The sequence below is a fragment of the Centruroides vittatus genome, unplaced genomic scaffold (genome assembly GCF_030686945.1).
Source record: "Centruroides vittatus isolate TY-2023 unplaced genomic scaffold, ASM3068694v2 contig_5, whole genome shotgun sequence".
In the NCBI taxonomy this organism is placed as follows: Eukaryota; Metazoa; Arthropoda; class Arachnida; order Scorpiones; family Buthidae; genus Centruroides; species Centruroides vittatus.
Genome location: NW_027122286.1, coordinates 1854263 through 1877893, shown reverse-complemented (window position 1 = coordinate 1877893; position 23631 = coordinate 1854263). Strand labels below are relative to the sequence as shown.

The window sequence follows — 23631 nt, the reverse complement described above, 5'->3', positions numbered from 1 at the left end:
TAAAAATAAAAAATAAAAATAAAATAAAATAAACAGGATTATCGTAATTTACAAAATTATGTCAATATTTCATCAACAAATAAAAATAAAATAAAAATAAAACAAAAAATAAAAACGAAACCAAAAAAACAACGTGCGGTTTAAACCAATCACGGATTATCGCTGTATTTCTTTACAAATGCCTTCATCCGTCATTAAAGATTTAAAACAATATTAGCTCTAGGATTTATCGTACTTCTATGTTTAGCCCAAATCATCGCACAAAGATTTCCAAGCTGTGGAAAGCCCATCAGCGTCCCTATAATTAATGCATTGCGTACTTCTCTGCGCTCTGTGGATCTCCAATTTTTCGAAAAATTTTATTGCGTGTCTCGATCTAGTAGCCCTGATGATAGAGGCTTGGTCCCAAAAGACCGTGATGCCTTGCTGCTTAGCATAACTGGCCAGGACGGTACTATCAACTGATTTTTCCACCTATCGTTTGTGTTCATTAATCCTCTTTTTTAAATTTCTCAAAGTTGCCCCTATATATACTAATTTAGAATCGAACCTATGATCCCTTAATGGTATCGAATAAATTCCTGTTAGTGAGTTACGCTCATACTTCATCTTATCATTCCTTAAAACTTTTTGATGTTGCGATTGTCCTTCCTTTATCGTGTGGAAGGACAATCGCAACATCAAAAAGTTTATAGATTTATTGAATCAAAACCCCTATGGTTTAACTCTAGAGTTAGATCAGCAAAGTTATAATAGTGTTAATTTCTTGGATCTCACTATAACATGTGTAGGAGGGGAAATCTGCACGAATGTCTATCGGAAACCGATATCAGTCCCAATCGTTATCCCTAGGAACTCTGCAGACCCGGGGCATATCAAGATGGCAGTATTTCGCTCGTGGATACAGAGAGCGCACACACACTGCACCAATGTTTTAGATACAATTAAAGAGCTACAATACATCCGAACAACGGCTTTGCAACATGGCTACAGAACAGAAAAAATAGATGCTCTCATCAAGAAAGACCATAACCGAACGCGTGGGAGGAGTAGAAACCAACCAAGAGAGAAAGTGATCCTCGATTACATTCCTTTTCTTAAGTCGTTAGTTAAAAGGATTTCCAAGAGTAGGAATTTGCAGGTTATTTATCGACGTAATCCGACCATATACAAGCTTTTAAGGAATGATAAGATGAAGTATGAGCGTAACTCACTAACAGGAATTTATTCGATACCATTAAGGGATCATAGGTTCGATTCTAAATTAGTATATATAGGGGCAACTTTGAGAAATTTAAAAAAGAGGATTAATGAACACAAACGATAGGTGGAAAAATCAGTTGATAGTACCGTCCTGGCCAGTTATGCTAAGCAGCAAGGCATCACGGTCTTTTGGGACCAAGCCTCTATCATCAGGGCTACTAGATCGAGACACGCAATAAAATTTTTCGAAAAATTGGAGATCCACAGAGCGCAGAGAAGTACGCAATGCATTAATTATAGGGACGCTGATGGGCTTTCCACAGCTTGGAAATCTTTGTGCGATGATTTGGGCTAAACATAGAAGTACGATAAATCCTAGAGCTAATATTGTTTTAAATCTTTAATGACGGATGAAGGCATTTGTAAAGAAATACAGCGATAATCCGTGATTGGTTTAAACCGCACGTTGTTTTTTTGGTTTCGTTTTTATTTTTTGTTTTATTTTTATTTTATTTTTATTTGTTGATGAAATATTGACATAATTTTGTAAATTACGATAATCCTGTTTATTTTATTTTATTTTTATTTTTTATGTATTTATTTATTTATTGTAATCGTATCGTTAATTTATGTAATATTTGTTCGAATTTAATATTAGTTCGAATTTCATATTTAATTTAAAGATGTAACTGAAGATGGACGCTTAATGCGTTTGAAAACGTTCTTAGGATTAAAGAATTTTTGCTGAAGTTGGAATGGTTGATTATTTTATTTTATATTGTCTCTTCAGTAAGGAAATATAGTTTTATTTATTCAGTTAATGGCTCCGCCGGCCAAAACTTATAGAAAGGTCGTTCTGAAATTATGCAAAGCAAGAATGAAATTCGAATTTCTTATACAGTGCCGTTTAAACGGAGTTTTTCCAATGTCAATTCATCGCATCAATCTTCCTTTGGATTGTCGCAGTTTGTTACCAAAATTAAAGTTCTTATGCCTCAATAAGGCGATTAGAATTGCAAGAAGGCGTTATTATGGGTTGTTACGTACCACCATAAATTTGGAGAATGATTTATATGCGAAAGATCAAGCTATCCTCGAAGAGGTCAACAGTAGGGTGATTGATTTGGAGTTTTCCTTGAAAACAAGGCTAAAACGCAAGTACGTTAAAAAGCTAAAATGGCTTTTTAAATGCCAAAATATTAAACCGAGGGTAAAAAAAGATATATTTCTAACCGCTTGGGACAACATTATTCCACCGCAGTGTTTAATTGACGCCTTGGAGCACGGCCCTTCTTTTGCTCCGACACCGCTAATACGCCCGGAAAGTATTATACCAAACGTTGAAAATCTCATAAAGGGTATGAAATTAACCACACAGGATTATTACAGATGGAAAACAAGAATATATGCCGAAAAAGTAAAACGTAACAACTCAGCAAATATAGTTTTCCAACAGCGCATTAAGGAAACAAAGGAATGGCTCCAAAAAAATGATGTGGTTCTCTTAAAGGCGGACAAATCGAAAGGTCTTGTACTCATCAAACGAAGCTCGTATAGGGAAAGGTTAAATGAATACATCGACAGCATGGAATGTCATCTTGCCCCGAATAATTACTTGGAAGCATTGCAACAAAGAGTGATAAGATTCACCCTAACTCCTCTAGCGAAATTGCTACATATGGATGCTGCCACTTTACAAGCTCCCAGGACTCCGAGAATGTTTGCTTTCGGAAAAACGCATAAAACAGGTTCCCAATTACGCCCTGTAGTGGAAAAGTGTAATGCTCCGACGTTCAAGATAGAAAAAGTACTTCTTAAATTTATACAAAGTAATATGCAGGTTTCGCCGTTTTCGATCAAAAACTCGATAGAATTGATCCAAAAACTTGAGGATGTTACGCTCATGAATGAGGAGTGTTTAACGGTATTAGATTACAAGGCATTATACCCTTCCATCAAGCTGCCTCCTTGTTGATTATTTTATTCTAACGAAAATTTTTATAATAATAATTGTGGCTGTTGTATCATTAAAAATTATTTCTATATTTTGTGTAAACAAAATAAATATATTGAAAAATATAAAAACAAAAAAAAATTATACTTTAGAAATTAATCTAGTATCAAAAACGTTCGATTCAGCATGACATAGTCCGACTGGAATGCTTTCGGTTAACCGACATTTCAGTTGATCGGCTTTCAGATAATTGACACTTTACTGTAAATGTGAAAACACTGACAATTGTCTAATATTTCCAGGTACCATGTGTGATACTTAGCCTTGTGAACCCTGTCTCTTTCTTCTCTAAGAAAAAGATTGCCAAACTCAGATAGGATTGTATTTGTGTAATATTTTAAGACACCTGGAAAAGAGTCTATTAAGTGAGATACTTATTCCATTAAGGAGTCACTCCAGTTTAGTAAACCAACAATACTTTAGTTATCTGGAAGATGAGAGCTTCTTCAAGGTAAAATATGCCACACATTCCAAAGAGAATAGGTCTGAAATTATATTCCTCAAAAAATTTAAGGTTAATTTAACAAAACGTTTTCAGGGAAACTCAAGACCCAATTCAGATCTAATTGCATAAGTTGGGATTGACCTCTTGAGACCAAAAAAGATGATGGAAGAACATCATCTCTACAGAATTGATGTCTTCAAAACAGAAAGACCCCCCAAAAAGGCAGACCATAAGACCAACTCAAAGTAAATAAAGAGGCTGCTAGTTTCTTACACAGGACCATATCACTATTCCTTACTCTTCTCAATATGTCAATAATTGAATTTATTTTAGAGAATGCTTTACCTTTAACGTAAGAAGTATAATTTAAAAAAGAACCAGAAGCTAACAAATGAATCCCCAAATAAGTAACTTCATTAACAATACTAATTTCTCTTCCATTTAAGAAAAATTTATCTGCTTTTCTCAACCTTCCGCCTTGTCTGAAGATTATTATTATATAAAAAAACACGGCAACCAGCATCCCGGTAATCTTTTAAATAAGTTACCAAGTTTTTACAACAGACACGCAAATTAAACGATAGGTCTAGAGCCAGCTTGAATTTCCCCAGTCTCTCCCTATCCTCTTGTTGAATTTTTGTTCTAAATTTTTGCAATAAATAATTTTGACATTTCCAGGACAACAACTGTATGCAATAAAATTCCCAAGTTTTGTCCCGCAAACAGGAAATACCTACTATATTATGCCCTGAAAAATCAGCCACATCCAATTCCTTAGACAATAGATTAACAATATATTCCTGAATGTCCAATTCTTATGGAATACTGTGGTTGAACATTAGATTGCTTCTATTGGAAGCATTAACTTGTCTGTTGTGGGCAAAAGTATGCAACTCGCTGATGTCATCGAAAGGAAATTGTTGTTGCTACTCCAACTTATCTACATGCAAACACACTTCAGAAAAGTCTGTTTCCAATTTCTTTACCAACAACAAAGTTGACTGGTTAGCCAATTCCAGATTAGCAAGCTTTTCTTCAATACACTTTAACTTTGAGTGCATCACTACTGTGCTCAAAGTTGTCTCCAAATACTGCTGTAAAGATGACATTTCTTCTTTATCAGAATCTAGAGGATCGTCTCTTAAAATAATATTCCAACTTTGGATACTTAGCTCCCGGGTCACTCAGGGAACGATGATACACACACAAATAATATGGAAATAATTCTCAATTGTAGATTCATTGAAAAAGGAACATTTATGATCCTCAAACCTTTTCAAATACAAAACCAAATCACCTCTAACAGAAAAACATCTTAATAAAATTAAAGGAAAAATTTAAATTTAAATATTTTTCTATCCTGAAACCTAATTCCACTGGTTGATACCAGAAAAAGTTGTCATTCAAAGTGATCCCATTTCTAAACAACCACAGTAATGAATTGGAAATGCGCAACATAAAATCCAGATAACAGAAATCATCATTATACCACTGAGAATAAGAAAAACCATAATGGTTAAGCAATTTTTTTATCCCACCTCCCCAATCAGACCAATCAGAATTAATGTTGAAAAGAAAAGTTTTACAAATTTGCAACAAAGACGATTTACAGTTCAAACTAGTCCAACTACCTCAAGACTCTCTTAATAATATTGAAATAAATAGGACATCTACCAAATTCTAATGCTAAGGAATAATGTGGAACCCCATCATCCTAAGAAGTAAGCATGTCTAATAAAAGTTTCATTAGATAGATTCATATCTTGTTTTCCAATCATAAAACCATACTTTGGCACCATACAATACCACCGATAACATCTGGGATTCATATAAATGAAGTTTGTCTTTCCATTTTTCCAATCTACCCTTCACACATGTTTGGATAATCCTAAACGACAGAGCCTACCGTCTTCTCCCTCATTAGGTCAAGATGTTTGACAAATTTACCATTTGAACAAAATAATACAGCCAATATTTAAATTCTCGGACCACTTCAATGTTATGTCCTCTATAAAACCACTTTTCTTTAACAGAACCATACCCCCTTTCCTAAAAATCACAATTTTCAATTTAACCAAATTAACTTCCATTGCCATGTTACAAACATCTCCAAAACATTATCCTCTGTAGGTTCATCACAAAATCAGCAACCAACATGATGTCATCAGCGTAAGTCAAAATTTTCATTTCAACTCCCTCAAAATCAAAACTGGAAGCATCAGAATCATTAACTTGCCTAATCAAGTCATTTAAGTAAAAATTAAAAAGCAAGTGACTAAGTACACAGTCCTGATGCATACCTTTCCTTGTATAAAAAAAGAAATTTGTATTACCTCTCTCTGTATGTACACAGGCAGAGGAAAAACTGTACCAAAACATTAAACAATTTGGATTAAGCTATAAATTTGTCTTCTTCCACAACAAACACCACAAAAGGTCTCTATCTAGGGAGTCAAAGGCAGAGTGAAGATTCACAAAGAAAGCATAAACTTTACCACATTTCTTACTCAATGTTTTTTAAATAATTGTGGAAAGAACAAATATATTATCCACAGCCTAAAAAACTCTTACAAAAACCAATCTGAAAGTCTGAAAATATCCCATAATTTTCAACCTAAATGGTCAATCTATTAACCAAAATTCTCCCAAATAACTTCAAAAAACAAGAAGGAAATATCATGATATTTTGGGGAAGATTACATGATCTTTTTTTAAAAATAGGAAATATTTTACTAATGTGCCAATCAGCTGGAAAGGACCAAGTCGAGAAACTATCATTAAACCAAGAAATTATATGATCAAATACATCATGAATAAATATATAAAATTCGATTGGAATACCATCCACCCGAGGAGTTTATTACCTGTCATCTCAGCTAAAACAGATCTCATTTCATCTGCAGAAATATCAGAATCCAAAATTGGATCTCCCCAAGGAAAACGATAATTGTATAATGACACATTAGAAATGTAGGATGACTGAGAACCACAGACAAAAAAAATGTTTGTACCAATCCAAATCTGAGTTTCTCACAACCAAACAACTATTCAACCCTCTAACAGTTCACCAAAACTTCCAACTAATCCTAAAAAAATTAACATTATTTGCAATTGAGAGCTGAAATTTATGTTTCCTAGCCCTACAAAGATTTCTTGCGAGATTCTTCAACTTAAGATAATTTTTAACCACTAGTTTATTATATGTGGCCATTTTCCTCAGCTTATTTAATACCCTACTCCTCTCAACTATTGCAGAATGACATGCAGAATCAAACCAAGAAAATTGACGGTTAAATTTTCTGTCAAGGCCAAGTTGGTAACCCATCAAAATAATATATATCTATTTAAAACATCAAGATTAATTTGATCTTCATCTATACACTGCCATTTTTGTAAAAAAGCCAATCTATATTTCATACTTAACTCCAGATCATCCTTATTCCAAAATAATCCATGCGCTGTACTCACTTTACAGGGAGGAATAAACCATCATTACTATGATTGCCTACAATATCAAAACAGATTGGAAAATGATCCGATTCCATTCTATTATCTATAAAAAAAAAGTCTGAGATATAGCTCAACAAATTAAAATGTATTAAAAATAATCAATTACTGATGAACCCCTAGGACCAAGAAAAGTAAATTTGCCAAACTTGTCCCCAAAACTTCTACCATTAAAATAACCAAATTCTTTTGTTCACAGAATTTTTAAAATTTTTACCACAATCATTTAAAATTATATCGTTAGAATATCTTTCAAATTGCAATGAAGAAGTATCCTTCAATATAGATTTTAGCCATTGCTGTTCACAGAGGCAAATTCTAGAATTACAGTCTTCACAAATACAGTAGAGAGTCGTTATCCGAATCAATTGGGGACTGAGGTTGTTCAGATAACTGATTTTTCAGATAACCGATTATGTACGAAAAAAATATATTAACCTGTCCGATGATGAAATTTTTCTCCATTGCATGTCGCTTTGTGTTGAATCTTTGTCAATTTTAAGCCTGACGAAAATTTTTATAATAATAATCAAGGCTATTGTATCATTAAAAATTATTTCTTTATTTTGTACAAACAAAATAAATATATTGAAAAATATAAAAACATAAAAATTATACTTTAGAAGTAAATCTAGTATCAAAAAAGTTCGATTCAGCACAACACAGTCCAACTGGAAAGCATTCGGATAACCGACGTTTCAGATAACTGCTGTTCGGATAAACAACTCTCTACTGTAATAACTTCCTGATTCCCTATTGTAAGTTCCAATTTTGACAAAATTTCCATCCAAAAATTTTCATACCAGTAGATAAATACAAAAGTCAAAAACTTTCTATTAAATTTAATATCAATAATTAAGAAGAATTTATCTTTCAAAACTATATTAAATCTATAAGTAGTTTTTATACAAAAAAGCCATCCACCCATCAAGCGGCCTCTCCAAGAAACGCGAAATCCAGGCATATAAATTCAAATAAACCCAAGTGGAATGGGGATTTTAGGTTAGTGTCCAACACTAACCTAAAATCTCCATTCCACTAAGTCTCCAAAATATAAGACCAAAATGTCTTTAATTCCAGTATAGTTCCAAACCAATAGATTCACACTTGAAATATGTCAGAATGTAGCTACATTTTCCACCAATTTATTTTGATAGTTATAACGATACATTTTACCATCTATCACTGCCAGATTTTTTTTAAACACAATTGACTTAGCCCCAGCTTCTCTTTTCTCTTTAGCAAACAATCTTAATGCTCTTAGTACCACTCTAATTTATTAAGGATTGTCATCATTTATATAAATACCCAAACCTTTAAGTCTGTTAGCTCTTTCTTTTATCAAAAATTTATCTTTATAGTCAAAGAAGCTATGAAATATGAGTCTCAACCTCCCCGGAGATCATTTATCAAGTCTATAAACTCTATCAAAATCACATTCTCTACATCAAACAAATGTCTAACATCAATGATTTCTTTATCTCATTATTTTTTTCAGGAATTTCCTTGACTCCTGAAACTATATTATTATTATGTCTACTAAAACATCCAAACTGTAGAATTGAGATAGAGGGCAGTTGTACTTCAAGTTGATTCACAGTTTCCTTAGAAATACGTGGAGTAGGTCCACCGGAATCCAATTTTTCCAAATGCTCTACTTGCATTTCTAAATCCACTAACGCCTTGTCTAAATTCATAAGCCATACCTGAAGATGATCTAAACATGAAATCAAATTATCTAGTTTATCATTCAGACTCTGATTCATTTTAACCAAGGCTACCAGACCCTCTTTCACCTCAAAGTCACCTTCTAACAGTTGGTCAACATTTAAATTACCAATACCCTTGGAAAGACAAAGCTTTGTTCTACATGAATTGTAGTCCACAGGAGGACTTCTGCTTTGAAGCCATAAATAAATCTTACCTGGAAAAAAATACAAAAATAAGAAATATGCAAAACAGGGTAGCAAGAGGTCATCACAGCCAATCAACACCAAATTAATCAGGCCAATTTCTTTATTCAAAGAAAACCCACCTCTGCCATAACAAAAGCACACAAGCAGAAGAGATTAAAATGGACCAAATAAATGATGTATTGGAAAGAAAAATGAAAGAGAATTATATAGAGTGATGAAAAAAGTTTAATTTGGATTGCCTAGGTGAATTGTTGGTACAGTTTAAGATGGGAAGAACAGACATGTTCAAAACATCAACAAGGTGGCAATTTTGTGATGATATGAACATCATTCAGATGGAATGGAAAGTCTAACATTAATTGTGACATTAATACAGAACAGAAGGAATGTAAATGGCTATCAAGAAATGCTGGAGAAACATCTCTTACCGTTTGCAGAGAAAATAGGAGGCCCAAGATGGATCTACCAACAGGACAATGCCTCAATACACAATACTAAGTCCACTTATTAATGATTTTTGAGTAATGGAGTTCTGATTTTGGACTGGCTACTTTGCAGTCCTGATTTCAACACCATTGAGAATCTGTGGGAAATGCTTGCTAGAGGCGTGTATGCAGGAGGCAAGGAATACTATACAGTATAGGAACTGAAGAATCAATAGTAGCTAAATGGAAGGTAATTGAAGAAAAACATTTGCAAATTTTAATGAAATCAACACCTAATCATGTATTTAATTTCATTTTGGCTCAAGGATGTTACATTGGGCATTAAGAAATTTTTTATTCATGTTTTGTTACTGTTTTTTTAAAGTAAACTTATATTTATGGGACACTAAAAAAATCGAAAAATTTACTGTATAAATTATCTATTAAATTTTAAATAATAAATATTTGTTGGAGTGTAATTGTTATGTAATAAGTATTTTAACAATTAGTTACTACTATATTTCTTTGAACAGTTTTTTAAAAACCTAATTTTACTAGGTGGACGTATATTTATGGGATATGTTTTCTTTTTTACTGTAACCATTACTTTGTAAGTTGCAATTGGATTTTATTTTTAAATCAAAGGCAAATTACCAGAAAGAAGTCCATTTTACCTTTGTTAAAATTGAATTTGTTAACATTAGGGAAAGTCTAACAACTAAACAACAATCTGTAATGCATTAATGTCTGAGATGTCAGACTAACACATTTGAAGTGTGCAATGCCATAATGTTGTAAATGCCAAAAAACAAACTTTTCAGGAGAGAGAAAAAACACTTTTTCTAATGAACAAACTTTAATCAAATGCTATAAAAATTATTTTAACAATTTACACTTTGGAATAAAACATTGGGTTTAATTTCAAACACCTAAGTATGATGGTAAGGAAAAAAAAGTTTAAAAACAAAGTTAGAACGTTGTAAATGCCAAAAACAATTGCAATCATAAAATTAATGTTTCTACAGCTGAAAAATGGTTTTGAATACCAAAAACTTACATTTAAATTATTAAACACAATTTACAAATTCAATATCAATTTTAACATTAAAAACTGGCAATAATCTATTAGTGACTGCTTCCTGGCTTCAACAATGTTGGGCCCACAGTTTTGGTACTTGAACTGGGCTGTAATCTTTATCAATTGTAATATAATTATGATAAATAAAGGAAAATATAAACAATAAGGTATTAATTTAGTGTAATAAAAGTTAAAATGTATTTAAAAACTTCAAATTTGAAAGATTAATGGAAGTCCGAATATCATTTTGAAATATCAAATAATAAGGTGATACAGGTTAACTATTAATAAACTGGGATTCAGTTATCCAGTTCTGCGTAAAAAACTCACTGCGTTACAAATTGGAATAACAAAATGATGTAAATGTAAACCGTAACATTTTACGCGCCAAAAGTCATGTGGCTTGCACTTTGGCACTTGAATTTATGTGCAAGCCATAACGTTTTATCTTCAAAATATAGCCACTTAGAGTGCCACAATCGCCACAATATTTTTTTGTAGGAAAAAACATTGCATTTAAAATTCATTTCTTCAATAAAATGTATTTTGAGAAAAATGGCATTTACAACCTTATGGCATTGCACGCTTCATTTATCTAAAGTGGAGTAAATTATTTGGTAGCCAAATGAAGTCTGTTTCTAATGACATGTTCGATAAGTGCTACAAACTGTCAGTTTCCTGTAATCAGCACAAAAAACTATGTAAGAAATAATTTTCTCAACTTTTTTGGTTGAGATATATAGTCTAAAGTCCAGTCTAGATGTTCACAAAGTACAAGGGTTTCATCCTGCTTAAAAAAAGTACCAGGCACTGCCCTGGCATGACTACTGCACTGAATAAAACTGTAGCTCAGTATGCTTTTACCAAAAGTGTAAGGGAGTGCAAGAATTTCTTACAAAAATGCATGTGTGTTCAAAAGTTTGAGACCCATTGAGTTAAGAGAAAATAAAAGTGTGACACTTTATTAGAAAATATTGCAGTCTTGTTAAATTATATTATAAAAATAATGAATTTTTAACCATTTAATTTAGAAAGTTATTTATTTATGTTTAATTTTGTAATTATGCATCATTTTATGAAATTTTAGGGTACAGTTGATTTTGCTAAAGAAATAGAAAGACTGGAACAGAAAAAAGAGAAACTTCAGTCTCAGCTTGTAAAATCAAAAACTTTGTATAGTTCTTCTGATTATGAAAGTAAAGTTCCAGAAGAAATAAAAGCAGCAAATATAGAAAAGGTAATTTAAATTATTTATGTAATTATATCGTTTATACATTAACCAATGATTTATTAAATTGTTTTTATTTAGATTGCTGAAATGGAAGAAGAAATAAAGAAAATCACAAATGCTATAAATACATTACAAATTATGAATTAACATTGATAATGTATTAATTTTTGTATTTATTGATAAAAAAAATAGCTAAATATAAATTTTATTGGTATACTAGTATTTATTACTTAATCAGAAAAATAAATTTACTAATAAAATTTGATAATATGTATGGTAATACTTTTGATAATACAGTAGAGCGTCGTTTATCCGAATCAATTAGGGACTGGGGTTGTTCAGATAACTGATTTTTCAGATAACTGATTTTTCAGATAACTGATTATGTACGAAAAAATATATTAACCTATCCCATGTTGAAATTTTTCTCCATTGCGTGTCACTTTGCGTTGAATTTTTGTCGATTTTAAGCTTAGTGAAAATTTTTATAATAATAATCGTGGCTATTGTATCGTTAAAAATTATTTCTTTATTTTGTACAAACAAAATAAATATATTGAAAAATATAAAAACAAAAAAATTTATACTTTAGAAGTTAATCTAGTATCAAAAACGTTTGATTCAGCACGACACAGTCTGTCTAGAAAGCTTTCAGTCTGACTATAACCGATGTTTCGGTTGATCGGCTTTCGGATAAACGACGCTCTACTGTACTGTACTTTATCAAATGGATCATGGAATTTAGATTAAATTCAAGCTGACCTCATAACTTGTTATGGGTAGGATGGACACTGTTCTAATCCCTTATTCATGCTAATCAATCTGATTGCATTGATCAGATGCTATATAAGATTAGCCTAGTGCTGTAAATATCTTGATTTGAATACTTTCAGATTCTCATTTTATCATAGACAATAGCAATCTGGGACATCATTTCTCCTTACCATTGTGAGTAACAACATTGCAGATCTAGACCATCAATAATGGATGTAACTGTGGCAAGTTATACAACCTATAATGTGCTGGTATGTTTCGTTAATTAATAAACTGACCTCATTAGAAATTAGCTGTCCATAATGGGCTTAATTGTACCTGTGCATATACTATAGCTTAATGTGCTGATGTCTCAAAACCAATCATTATATGAGGGGAGATCAATAATAAATGTACAGACCAAAATTACACTAACATTTATAATTAAAGAAAATATTTAATACATTTCACAAAAACTTTTGTTTATTTCTCAACATAATTGACTTAAATGTTGAGACATTTATCCAAGCATGACACTAGTTTGAACATCCCTTCACAGTACTGTTGCATGTCAAGTTGCTTGAAGTAGTACAGAACGGTGTCTTCCAAATCCTCCTGATCCGCAAAGCGTTTCCCTGCCAAAAATTTCTTTAAAGATCCAAATAAATGAAAATCTGATGGGGGCTAAATTTGGACAATATGAAGGTTGTTGCAGGACCTCTCAATTCCGCTGTGCCAATCATAGTTTAGTTTGATTTGATGTGTGGAGTATAGTCCAGATTTAGCCCCTGTCAGATTTTCATTTATTTGGACCTTTAAAGAAATTTTTGGCGGGGGAAACACTATGGATCAGGAGGAATTGGAAGACATTGTTTAGACTACTACAAGCAACTTGACATGCAACAGTACCATGAAGGGACATTCAAACTAATGTCGTGCTGGGATAAATATCTCAACATTTAAGGCGATTATGTCAAGAAATAAACAAAAGTATGTAGTTTTTGTGGAATGTATTAAATATTTTCTTTAATAATAAATGTTAGTGTAATTTTGGCCTGTATGTTTAATATCAGACTCCCTTTGCACTATACCAGGTGATTGTAATTAAAGTATCCCTATTCAATGTTGTCTAGAGAGATATTTAATAATAGAATCAGATTCAGTTGCATTTGTATGATATTTCAGGATGGCAATTTCAAGGTATTTCCATTAAAAAATACCAAAACCAAAACTTGCTACTATCATACTTTCGGTATTGCAAGCAACAAAGAATGGTTTTTGTTGCAAAAGCACACATGGTGCAGCCAAGTTTTAAGCATAACAGTGACCACAAGTGTTGAATGTTATTCTTATCAGCTATGATGGCCATCATTTTGCCAGAACATACATTTCTTTTCAATTTACACCACAAGCTCTTGGGAGAATTATCACCTGATCTCAGGAAACAGGACATTTATGAGTTCAACGTAGTCAAAGAGGAAAAATCTATCACTTCACAAGTCATTGGAGATGTTACCACAACTATTGTTTAACAGTTACTGAATAATATTGTAGGCTCTATAGTGCACATGAAATAGTTGGATGTCCAAGTTGGATAACATCCACACTCTTCTGGGGAACCCAGGATTAAATCTGCACCAGCAAAGAACTCCAGGAATTTTTCATGGGCAGAAAGTCCTGGATATGTTGGGCCCTATCTCTCATAACACATAGGATCAATCACCATTCAGTTCTCCCATTGTGGGTTTGGTCAAAACCCACAGTGAGTATGGAAAAAAGGCCCTCTTGGTGCTCACAGCAAAAAGCCAAAAATGGAAACAGTGCACAAGGAATGACGCAGTAGTTGAGCAAATATTCTATGGCACAGTATGAAAGATACTGAGAAAATTAACACATTGTTATTTGTATAAAATCAGCAACAACCAGCAGCTCCTTACTACTGACAAGGAAATTCCCGGACAGTTGGAAGTGGATGTATTGTGACAAGGAAAATCCTTTGAAGCAATGAGGCATATTTTAACCTGAATTGAAAAGTGAAAATACATAAATGTCAGATTTTAGCTACACAAGTATTTTCCAGCATATTTTACTACACTCACCCAAAGTTAGTCTGGTGTAAATTCATAACCACATTTATTCTTGGACCATTTTTCTTTGAAGAAAATTGTTTCATTGGGCCTATGACATGCTTTGTCATTGCCCAGGGATACTAAGAGATGCTCAACATTCATGTCATATCCCAACTGCAATAGCAAGAATACCTGGAGTCAACCACTTTTGTTCAAAATGAATCACCTCTATATATTGGAGACTGCATACAAGTTTCTGTGACATTTTACTAATAGCAAAGTGATTAGTTGTGATTTCCTACAGCCTGGCTACCTCATTCTCTGGATCTTAATTCACATGATTTTTGTTTGCATGGACATTTAAAAAGAGTTATTTAGTAGTCAAGTACATGTCCACTGAATGGTAGGTTGACAACTTAATTGCCCAGTCACCCAATTGCAGTATAATACTGCAAGTTTAGTAGTCTAAACTTGCATTATTATACTGCATGTAAGAAGCAGCAATACTTAGAATAAATTACTGTCAACTATTCAATTTGCCGATCATTGCCTTGTTCTTCACCTCCTTCAGAATGGAAACTATATTGAGAAGGAACCTCTACATTGCTAAGCTCTCTAGAGGTATAGCATGCATCTTGTAAAATAAAATGTTTTTTTCAGTTTGAAAAGTGACATAACAGTGTGTTTTGATACAAATTTCTTTCTACAGAAATGTCTTTCTTATGTCCTGAAATGTTACCATACCAGATTTGCATTTGGACTGTTAAATATGTTTCTAGATTATAATTACAGTACTCCTATTCAATACTATCATTCAGTATATAATTCATTATACACTTGTAATTTCTTTAGTAAATTAAGCAATTTATAAGGTAATATTGCATATGATTGTGCAAGATAGAAAATTATCATTATAAACATGTAGTTTTTATTATTTTCACTTGAAAATTTTGTAAATCCATAAGTCATTTAGAATAATGAAACAAAATAAAAAATAGTTTAGAATAATTTTGGACACTAAAATAAAGACATCATCCTGGGGTTTTTTAACACACTGGATTTATAACTGTCTCCCCTCGCCTGAATGGTGGGTTGACAACTGCCCAACCACCCAATTGTCTCAGCTAATTTTTAATGATTTGCTTTAAATTCTTCAATTGATGATGATAGTCTTAATATGATAAAATATTTATTTTAGATCAAACTTTCTAAAATAATTAAATTATTATTATAGTAAAATAAAAGTTCAGGACAAATCTTTTATTAATATTTAATTTTCAAAATTACTAAAGATTTTTAACATATTCATATGTCAAATTATAATTATTTAATTTAAATATTTATCTTCAAGAAGCTATTCTTTATTTGAAATTTTGTCATATCTAATTTACTTTTAGTTCGATTTATTAGAATCTTGCTCTTTGATCTGATTTTTGGAAGTATTCTGGGAACAGTAGAAGTAATGTATTGATTTCTATTTAAAAAAAAAAAAATAGAATATGCACTAAACACTGTTTAAAATGGAACATGAAATACCATCCAGATTTTCCATTTTTACAGATTTATCTTTTCATTAATATTCAGGGTGATTCAATAAGAGTTGCAGGATTTTAATTTGATGCTATTTTTGGGGCACTGCAATGCCACTTTGCACCCCTAACTGTTCTATTGGCTTGAGAAATTCAAGATGGAGCACCATGCAGCTCAATGATACGTGCATATTGTGCAGCGTTTGTATGAAAACAAGGTTGGGAATGCAGTCACAGTGACTGGTGAACAATATTGTGACATGATCAACTTTTTATGGCTTTTTATGTCAATGGTATCAATGTGACATGGTTCCAGCAAGGTTTGAAACTTTGCAGTTGCTGCATGGGAAATTTCCAGATCACATTCTCTCAAAATGATGAAATCAACTGACCTGCCAGATTTTGCAACTTGACACTGTTGGACTTCTTCTTTTGGAGCTATCTGAAAGAGAAAGTATATGCCGACAACCTGGAAAATATGGAACACCTGAAGGACAATATCTGATGTGTCATAGGTCAGTATTTTAGAGTGTCATGAAAAATGTCACTAAAAGATTAAGTTTGCAAGAAAAGTACGAGCAGCCATTTGCATGGTATTATTTTTGACTCTTAATTTTTCATCTCAGAATCACCTTCAGTGGTGTGTTGGAATCAGCTCATGCAAGCCAGTTGTTAAAATTCTTGATGAATGGATAAATGTTGAAGAATAAATAGTACTTTACATATTAAAAGCAATGACTTATGTTGCTGCAAATGCAACACTTCTTCCAAATTACTTCTAGACATTTGTGTAAATGACAATGAAGAAAAGGTTTGTTTCTGTTAATTTATCTTTGTTATCCAGAATGATGAATGTCATTCAGAATTTTTACTTATCCTAATGGTGCGGTTTCAACATACCAGTCTCTTGCACTTATTGGCATTTTTTTCTTTTTTTGGTCCATTTTTAATGGGCAAATGCAACACTTCTTCCATTTCCCATAACTATTAGCTCCTTATTACCTTTCTTAGGATTTTAATTCTAACAAAGTAGTTCATCTCATGAAAAACATCAGAGCATAGTTTTTCATTGTAAATAGTTTCACAAGTTAAAACCAAAATTTTCTGTATAATTATAATAAAAACACAAGGACATTATATTCTGCAATAGAAAGAACACCGTCTGAAAAAATCAGGTCAATCTGATCTGTATTGAGCATGGTACAGATCAGATTGACCTGAGCATATTATAAATAATCATATTACTGAGAGTAAAGGTGACAACTGATCTTCAAGACCCAGCTCATACTTAGATAATAAAAATATGATTACCAAATATTGTTATATTGAAGATTAAGTATTATATTTACTGGTTTAAACTCCGATCTTGCCTTCTGTACAATAATTAAACAAAACATAGAAAATAGCTATTTTGGAGACAAAACAATCAAGAGTTATATATACAGTAGAGCGTCGATAAGTGGAATGGCCGGAAAGTGGAACGATTTTCAGTCGGACTGTGTCGTGCTGAATCGAATGTTTTTGATACTAAATTTACTTCTAAAGTATAATTTTCATGTTTTTTATATTCTTTAATATATTTATTTTGTTTGTACAAAATGCAGAAATAATTTTTAACGATACGATAGCCTCGATGATTATTATAAAAATTTTCGTTAGGCTTAAAATCAACGAAAATTCAACACGAAGCGACACGCAACGGAGAAAAATTTGAACATCGGACAGGTTAATGTATTTTTTCGTACAAAGTCGGAAACTGGAACAAATCATTAACTGGAAGGACCCCAGTCCCCAATTGGTTCCACTTATCGACGCTCTACTGTAGTTAAAAATTGCCAAGACAAATAAATTTTGTATCAAAAGATTTATATCCTTTATCTAATTTCCTAAATCTTAAATCTAGTGGCAAACAAAAAAATCCAGATATAGATGGAAAAAATAGATTCTAAAGTGATAATCCTATCCAACACATGGTACAAACGTCAATGTTTTGACTTAAAATGTTGGTCAAAAGTGATAGCATCTGTCATCATTGTCACCAAGAGCAGTGTCTAAGATCACAGCCATTCACATGTGTGTGTAATTTTTGCTGATCAGGAAAGGGGGAGTCAGACTCAAGTCAAGATGTATGAGGGGTAAAGGACAGTATGTAGGTGATGGTGGTCATACTGACAAAAGAAACTCAATTATTTAGATTTAAGATGGGAGCTTACAATTTCTTATTGACATTGTTTCACTTCAACGAGGATCAGAATTCCATGATTCTGGTGAAGTCATTGGAGGTGTCGACAGTCCCAGGGCTGTCCAAAGGATGGAGAGCAATGAACGTGGCAAAGACAGAAACAATAGTGTTTCGAGATGACGATGTCACAAACACAGAAAAAGTAGAGTGCCTATAACAAGAGAGTGGTTGTACAAATAGCTGCTGTCATGTCTTTTCCAAACTGTTTATTTAGCTGCAGCCTACTATAGGCTGTATCTATAGTTGGAAAAATGGAAATAATCTAGTAATTATTTAAATGGAAATTCAGGCAAAAGAAAGTAAATGTTGTTTTCAATTTTTAGAATCAGAAGTCATGGCAGTGACTCCCCACCAAGTAAAAAAAGTCACTGACTGACTATATACAGGGGTGCAAAAGTAGGTATACAGTTATTATGGAAAAAATCATACAGGGAGAAAATATGAAGAAAAAACATTTATTTACATTCAAATTAAATTACAAATGAGGAATACAAACTAATAAAAGATAATAAAAATAATAATAATGAACACCAAACATTTGTATTTCTGATTATCAACTGTATACCTACTTTTGCACCCCTCTGTATACAGGAGTTGCTGAATTTCAGGGGTCGATTTCTCCACCTCTCAAACACCTGAAGTAATTCCAAATATCTCGTTTGAAAGAAAATTGTTTTCTTAGGTAGTGTGAAAAATTTCAAGATTTTCTGTAATGCAGTTGCTGAAATATAAGCAATGGCTATTTTTGTACTTTTCAGTACAAAAATAGCCAAAAAAGCTGTATTTTCTTCTTTTCCTTTATCTGGCACTGCAGACACTTGTAGAGAAAAACTACTGGGTCCATAAAGCTTAAATTTTAAACTTAAGCCTTTCTCATTATTAGTGAGGTGCTTATGAAACTTCTGGGTCGGTAGGTTGAAGTTCATGGGGTTTCCTATAGAGCTAATTCAGTTTTATGGCTTAATTTTATGGTTCTAAATATGAAATTGTATGGAAACAAATGAATTTTATTCAAAATGTTACTCAGAATTATGAAAGCTCAAGCTTATGCAAATTAACTTTTTCATAACAATTTTTCTAAATGACATATCGAAAGTGTCAGTCAGTGCCAATTGAAATGAATATTGAAAGCGTTCAGTTGGCAAAACATTTTGTTGGTGGTGCATTCAGTCACCAAGTGCTAACTAAAATGTACATCATATCTTGATGTAATAATACAATTGATATCCAAACAAAAGCATCTGACATGTAAACTATGCCAAATAAAAGTTTATGAAAATTTACTTTCATTTTCAGTTCACATTCAATTTACGATCAAAATCTTTCTTTGGTAAAGATAAGCTTGGCGCTTGGAGGCAGAATGTAGAAAATGATAATACAGGTAAAAAACGTGGGTACCACTTCCAAGTGCCAAGCTTATCTTTATCAAAGAAAGATTTTGACCATCATCTAAATTGTCATAAATTTTTACTTGGTTTAATCTTTTTACATCTCAGATGTTTTACTTTGGATTAATTTTTACTATTATTATTTGTTTATTTAATAAAAATTTTTGGAATTTGTTTATGATGAACATTTACCAGATGTGATAAATGACAAGCCAATTCTTTTTTGTTTTTAATATTCTGAATGTCAATAATTAAAGTTGTTTTATATAACATAAAACAAATGGCTAAATAAAAATATAAATAGTTCTAAAAATAGTTTATTTAATCTAATAAACATGATAAAATGATATAAAATGTCTCAGAGAATGAAAGTATCATGTTTTTCTGTCTATTCACCAGGTAAACTAATGCTATTTATTTTTAAAATTATAAAAGAAATTATAGTTTTCATTTAATTCGTTACCTTTTACATAATTACTTGAAAGATTATATTTATATTTTATCAGCAATGATTATTGTATTGCTTTAAAAAGGCTATGAATATTTTTAAGATGCATTGGATTTGCAATAAACTCAATGGCTTCTTCTGAACAATAAGGATGTGGATAATATACACATTTACTAAATTTTCCACTAACAATGCCAAAGATTTTCCACATTGCCTATTTACAGATTCATATCAGATGTTATAGCATTGACAATTAATCCCACATCTTTACTATATTTAATTATATCAAGAATTAATTTTTAAAACAGAATCATCTGTTGAGTTTTTAGTATAAAAGTATGCAACAGTCTGTTTCCACCTTGTAAATATACCACTTAACATAAATAGTGAATGAGTAGCCAAGCCTCTATGATTTAGTAATGTTACCTTGCAATAATATGTATTAGTACTTGTGTCATAATCAGTGCTTGTAGTGATGTTCCATCCAAAATTAAAACACATTGCTTTTCTTTATCTGTTTCCATATCAACAACTTTTATTTTAAGAAAATCAAACACTTTGTACAATATTCCACTTTCAAATTTTAAGTTTTCCAGTCATCTATGCAAGGTTCTTAAAGACGGATAAGGCAGATTGCATTTGAGTAAGCTGTCGTAACCTTCTGAACCCCAGTCTCAGTCCTAGTACATACTGTTTCATTGAACCATTTTTTAAAACACATTGATTTTCAAGAAATGCAGGCTAGCTGATCCTCTTTAAATATGTTTTGTACAGCTGTCTTAACTTTATCATTTTGGCAAGTTCTAAATTTTTGTATTCTATTCTTAACTAATCTTTTATCAACATTGATTAATTTAAAGTGTAATTTAGAAATTATTTTATCCTTTTTCAATATTACACTTTTTAACTTGTCAATTATTTTATCTTCATCTTTACATTTCTCAAAACTGAAATCTTCATTGAATGTTGTAGAATTGCCATGTTGAATGTTATCTGTTGCTGGTTCATAACTTGATGCTCGTTCAACAGAACTTGCATCATCTTTTGAAATTTTACAAGTTTTTGAAGAAAGTGGGTTTCTTACTGGTGGAACCCTTCTAGATTTTTTAAGTGGTGCATAAGAAAATATGGAAGGGACAGCATTATGCTTCAATTTTCTAGTTCCATCAACTCTAGTTTTTTCCCATTGATCATCAGGAAAATGTACCTGAAAATCAGATTAAGTGTATCATTTCAGATATTAAGACAGCACATTTTGATTTAAACAATTTATGCTATTACTTATTTAAGTGCATGGAACTTATGGTTTGCAAATGCATAATTATAAGTTCCGTGCAATTAAATAAGTAAACTATAACAATACTCATCTTATGTATACTGATTTTTTAATTTAAATTTTAAGCAATTTGGACTGTTTTACGAATGAATATATCATCCGAATATAAAATAAAAATTTTACATACCTAGATGATTGTTAATACTTCACTCACCTCACATAAATAGCTACTGTCGGTTGCTTTCCAGTTTTCTCTTTTTACTTTTATTTCCCAAAGTTTACGACGTGCAGGATCTTTCGGAAAAACTTTCATCAAAAATCCTTTCTCGCTGCGATTTGTGCAGCCGAAAGCGGCACATCCAGTCATACTCTAAGAAGTATTAAAGTGTCAAATAAGTTAAACTAAGTAACTTCTTACTTAACCTTAAAAATATAACAACTCGCATGAAACTCAGAAACTTAAGATTAATACAAATAAACAGTGCATCGTCTATATATTATTAATATCGCTAACCTTTAATTTTAATTTATTTGCAGACAATGGACGTAGAGACGATAAAATTTATCCACGAAGCGTATGGTTCCAATCTCTCTAACACGTTTTTTGGAAGAATAATGGCGGCTTAACGTCACGTGATCACAAACTGCCAATAGAAAAGCGTTCTTTAAGGTCACTTACCACAAGTTTCTAGAGGTTCTTTTCCCGTACCGTAGCGCCACCATTAAGATACCGCAGAACTATAGAATGGAGAACATAATTGATTTTGAAATAACTAATAAAAATTCATTCATAACAACCACTTTGTTGTTGTGAACGAACCAGCCTAGTTTTATAATTTAAATTATAAAGAGAGTATTTTCAATCGTTTTTACACTAGTTAAATTTTTTCTAATGTAAAGAAAAAAAAGCGTGCTACCTGCATGGTGGGGAAATGTCTTAAAACTGATAAAAATTTAAAGTAAAATTAAGAAAACTTAAATCCCATTTTTTAATTTTTTTTTTCTCTAGAAAATAATTGGCAAAATTGGTTTCTATAATTTTACTAATATTCCGCTGTGCGACGGCCGGATGGCCGAGCGGTCAAAGTGGCAGCCTACCGCTCTGGGGGACCCGGGATCGAATCCGAACGGGTCGAATAATCCCCAAGAATTTTTCGGGGGTGGTCCGTTCGGATATGTCGGGCCCCGTCCCTCACCACCCGGTCGCCCCATTGTGGGCCTGGCCAAACCCATAATGGGCCTTCTAAAAGAGGCCCTCTTAGTGCCCACAGGGCGGAAAGAGTTAACAACAGCGGAATATTTTTTTTTTTTATCTATCACGGAATATTTATAACAAGAGTTTTGGATCATAGTTACAAATTATGAATGCTTTATTCGTGATTTATATTAGTTAAAAATGAAAATTAGTTTAAATTTTTAGGATACTTATACATGATTTTTTTCACATAAACGTCAGGTTTTTCGCTCGATTCAAAGAGTAAAATAGAACGTTTATCATTTGTTTATCGTCCCGTAAAAGCGAAAATAAATTAAATTTATGGATAGACATCTTGCTTAAAATAAATTTTTCTATTAAAAAATAATACTAAGATTATGAGATGGAATTATGAATAAAACAAAAACATTGGGGACTTAAGATTTGATATTCTCCCACTGAGAGAAGTGCTATTATTATTAGTAATTGAACGTTCTGTAATATGCATAAGTATGTAGCCTAAAACACGTTATTATTTGCATTCATTATATACAAATATACACACCAATCGAAAACACGTTATTAAATAAATATACTCCCATAACTGCCGTAAATGAACCAAGGTTAAATAACCAACGTAGATAAAACAAGACACCAGCATCGCACATTAGCATGCTACCGTCGCGCCGCTGACTTGATATTGATGCAACACTAAAATAGTGCACACTAAAACTAGCTTTCACACGTGGCTGTAACCATGTGTGAAAGCTACACAATAAGCAGCACGACTTTTTGTGGCACTGGCGGAAAAAGGAACTATTCAAACCGTCTGCAGCGCTGATTTTTTATGTATGTAATTGTGTATAAAGATCCCAATTAATCTACTGCAATTATAAATGGCAGCGCTGTTAA

At 32.1% G+C, this 23631-nt stretch overlaps 2 protein-coding genes across 3 annotated transcripts in view; one reads left to right on the top strand and one right to left on the bottom strand.

The window, feature by feature from the left end:
* The window catches only part of ValRS (Valyl-tRNA synthetase), a 67025-nt gene extending 54990 nt beyond the window's left edge, over window positions 1–12035 (top strand). The window contains exons 26-27 of the mRNA XM_067273842.1: window positions 11676–11825; window positions 11898–12035. Of these exons, the coding sequence (XP_067129943.1) occupies window positions 11676–11825; window positions 11898–11966 (219 nt within the window). The 3' untranslated portion in view covers window positions 11967–12035. The remainder of the gene's footprint in view (window positions 1–11675; window positions 11826–11897) is intronic.
* Window positions 12036–20752: 8717 nt separating this feature from the next.
* Window positions 20753–22132, bottom strand: LOC136978173 (peroxynitrite isomerase THAP4-like). 2 transcript variants are annotated; one of them, XM_067273822.1, is made up of 3 exons: window positions 22039–22132; window positions 21739–21894; window positions 20753–21455 (listed from the first exon to the last, which is right to left on the bottom strand). In XM_067273822.1, exons 2-3 carry the CDS (start codon window positions 21889–21891, stop codon window positions 20976–20978), a joined length of 633 nt encoding a protein of 210 aa, XP_067129923.1. In that variant the 5' UTR covers window positions 21892–21894; window positions 22039–22132; the 3' UTR covers window positions 20753–20975. The 2 variants fall into 2 exon arrangements, with proteins under 2 accessions (XP_067129923.1, XP_067129924.1); XM_067273823.1 differs by lacking the exon at window positions 22039–22132 and having other exon boundaries at window positions 21739–21963.
* Window positions 22133–23631: the final 1499 nt, after the last annotated feature.